At 36.5% G+C, this 2,064-nt stretch overlaps 1 protein-coding gene across 1 annotated transcript in view; it reads right to left on the bottom strand.

Annotated features, from left to right (window-relative positions):
- The window catches only part of LOC108517719 (putative bifunctional UDP-N-acetylglucosamine transferase and deubiquitinase ALG13), a gene marked incomplete at its 3' end in the record, with an annotated part of 23,421 nt that overhangs the window by 8,992 nt on the left and 12,365 nt on the right, over positions 1-2,064 (bottom strand). The window contains 3 exon segments of the mRNA XM_017855808.1: positions 49-124; positions 1,329-1,491; positions 1,674-1,755. Coding sequence (XP_017711297.1) covers positions 49-124; positions 1,329-1,491; positions 1,674-1,755 — 321 coding nt within the window.

Raw genomic sequence — 2,064 nt, 5'->3', positions numbered from 1 at the left:
CTAGTTTGTCATGGGTATGAAAATTCTTTGCCTTAGAAAATATCAAACCTTTGTTTCTTCTGTTCCTTTATTGTAGCTCTCTGGTATATTTTCAGCATTGTAGCAGGCACCCCACTCTTCCATCCTAATTCAAAATATTTAGAGCAAAGAGCTTTTTATAAATGCAGAATTTACTTATCTTAAGCCTAAAGACTACACCACCACCTAGTGGTAAATTAGCTCAGTTCTAAAACTAAGGCAAATGCTTTTTCATTCCAACATTTGCATTTACGCTTCCTTTTTATAAGTATGTGCTACAATATACTTAGCAGATTACCTCCTGTATTTTACAACTCCTGTGAGAACACACTCTTAGGGTGATCCCTATGATCCCTGCCTCATTCATTTTACTGGTCTCTCTCTCTCTCTCCTCTACCGCCTGTAAGGAAGCAAGCAGCCATGTTCACCACCACAATGTAGCAGAGCTGAGGTAATTACTTCCGGCCAAATGACAGCAAAAACTTGAAGCTCTCAGTCCTATAGTTCAAAGGAACTGAATGCTGCCAAGAACCATGAGTGGGGAAGTGGATCTTTCTCCAGTCAAAGCTCCAGATAAGAACTCAGTCCTGACCAACATCCTCATTACAGTATTATGAGACACTCAGCAGAAGATCCAACTAAGCCATGCCCAGATTCCTAATCCACATAAATTGTGAGAAAAGTGTGCTGTTTTAAGCTGCCAAGTTTGTAGTAACAGTGTTACACAGCAAAACATAACTAATACACCTTGCCTTCCGACTACTGTAGTTTCCGTAAGCCTAAAGTCCTTAAGACAAGTGATCAGTGACGAATGAAGCAACCTTTACCCTAATACATGGTTGCCACTCCTGGCAGTCCCAAATAAGCTTGGTGCTACTTTAGAATCAGTATTTTCTCAAAGTATGATCCACAGCCTCCTACATCAGAATGCTTAGGCACACTTGTTTAAAAAAGAGATTCCTGGTCCCATTCTGACCTCAAATTTTGTGACAGTAGGCGCAGGAACCTACCTTTCTAACAAGCACTGTAAATTCTTATACAACTAAAGTTTGAGAACCATGTAATTAGATAGTTCTGAACTTTCTTCTAGCAATACAAAACGAACCTGAACAAAACCCCCAAAGTCTGGGCATCTCACAATACATCTCTTTGGTAAAACTCTCCCCCCATTAAAAATATATATCCTAACATATGTGTATGTGTGAATATATAACCTAACTCATAAGCTTGCCAGGCCCCTTCCACTTTCAAATGACTATGCACATAAGTATGAAACATAATTATTATGATATTCCCTTTCCCTTTATTACCTATTCTGATTTGAACTCTTGTAATCAGTATGGGCATCCTCGTTTCCAGTCACAGCATTATTTCTGTTCTTCTTAGAACCACTTCGAAACAATTTAATCGCAGTTTTCAACTCTTCTTCATCCACAACAAACACATCTTTATAGAGAATTTCGTACAATACAGCTGAAGAAAAAATGGCCGAAATTCCAATTGTCAAAATAAGATTTATATTAACTATGTGAAAATAGTCATAATCCTGCGTGCAAATAGGTACCAACAAGGTTTTAAAGGGGCTATTCATGGTAGGTCCGAGTGAAAACAAGTCATCTGAAATCACACCCAAAATTTATAAAGCCTTCACATACCCTGACAAACAGCTGCACTTGACTGAAATTGTTTTGAGTACACAGAATCATAGTGACCACTACTTGAATAGCAGAGTAGAATCTAAAGAAAAACACACAGAACAATTAAGTGAATGTTACACATCTTAAAACCATGAAATTAAGATGATAATTAACTTGAAATTGAGTCAGTAGTCAGTAACTGATAACTATTTGAATTTCTTTTTTTAAAAGTGATTTTTAAAATCTAAATATAAGGAAATGCAACCTGTACCTCATAAAGATTTTCTTGGCAGTGACTTTTAAATGCCAAGATTAAAATTACTACTAAGGTTACACTGTGAGCCTTAATCACATTAATATGCCAAACAAGTCCTGATTTACAAATTTGCTTAAAAAAAAAAAAAAAAAA

This window comes from Rhinopithecus bieti, unplaced genomic scaffold (assembly GCF_001698545.2).
Source record: "Rhinopithecus bieti isolate Rb0 unplaced genomic scaffold, ASM169854v2 scaffold_42429, whole genome shotgun sequence".
In the NCBI taxonomy this organism is placed as follows: domain Eukaryota; kingdom Metazoa; phylum Chordata; class Mammalia; order Primates; family Cercopithecidae; genus Rhinopithecus; species Rhinopithecus bieti.
Note: the sequence above shows the minus strand (reverse complement) of the source record. Positions and strands in the feature narration are given on the sequence as shown.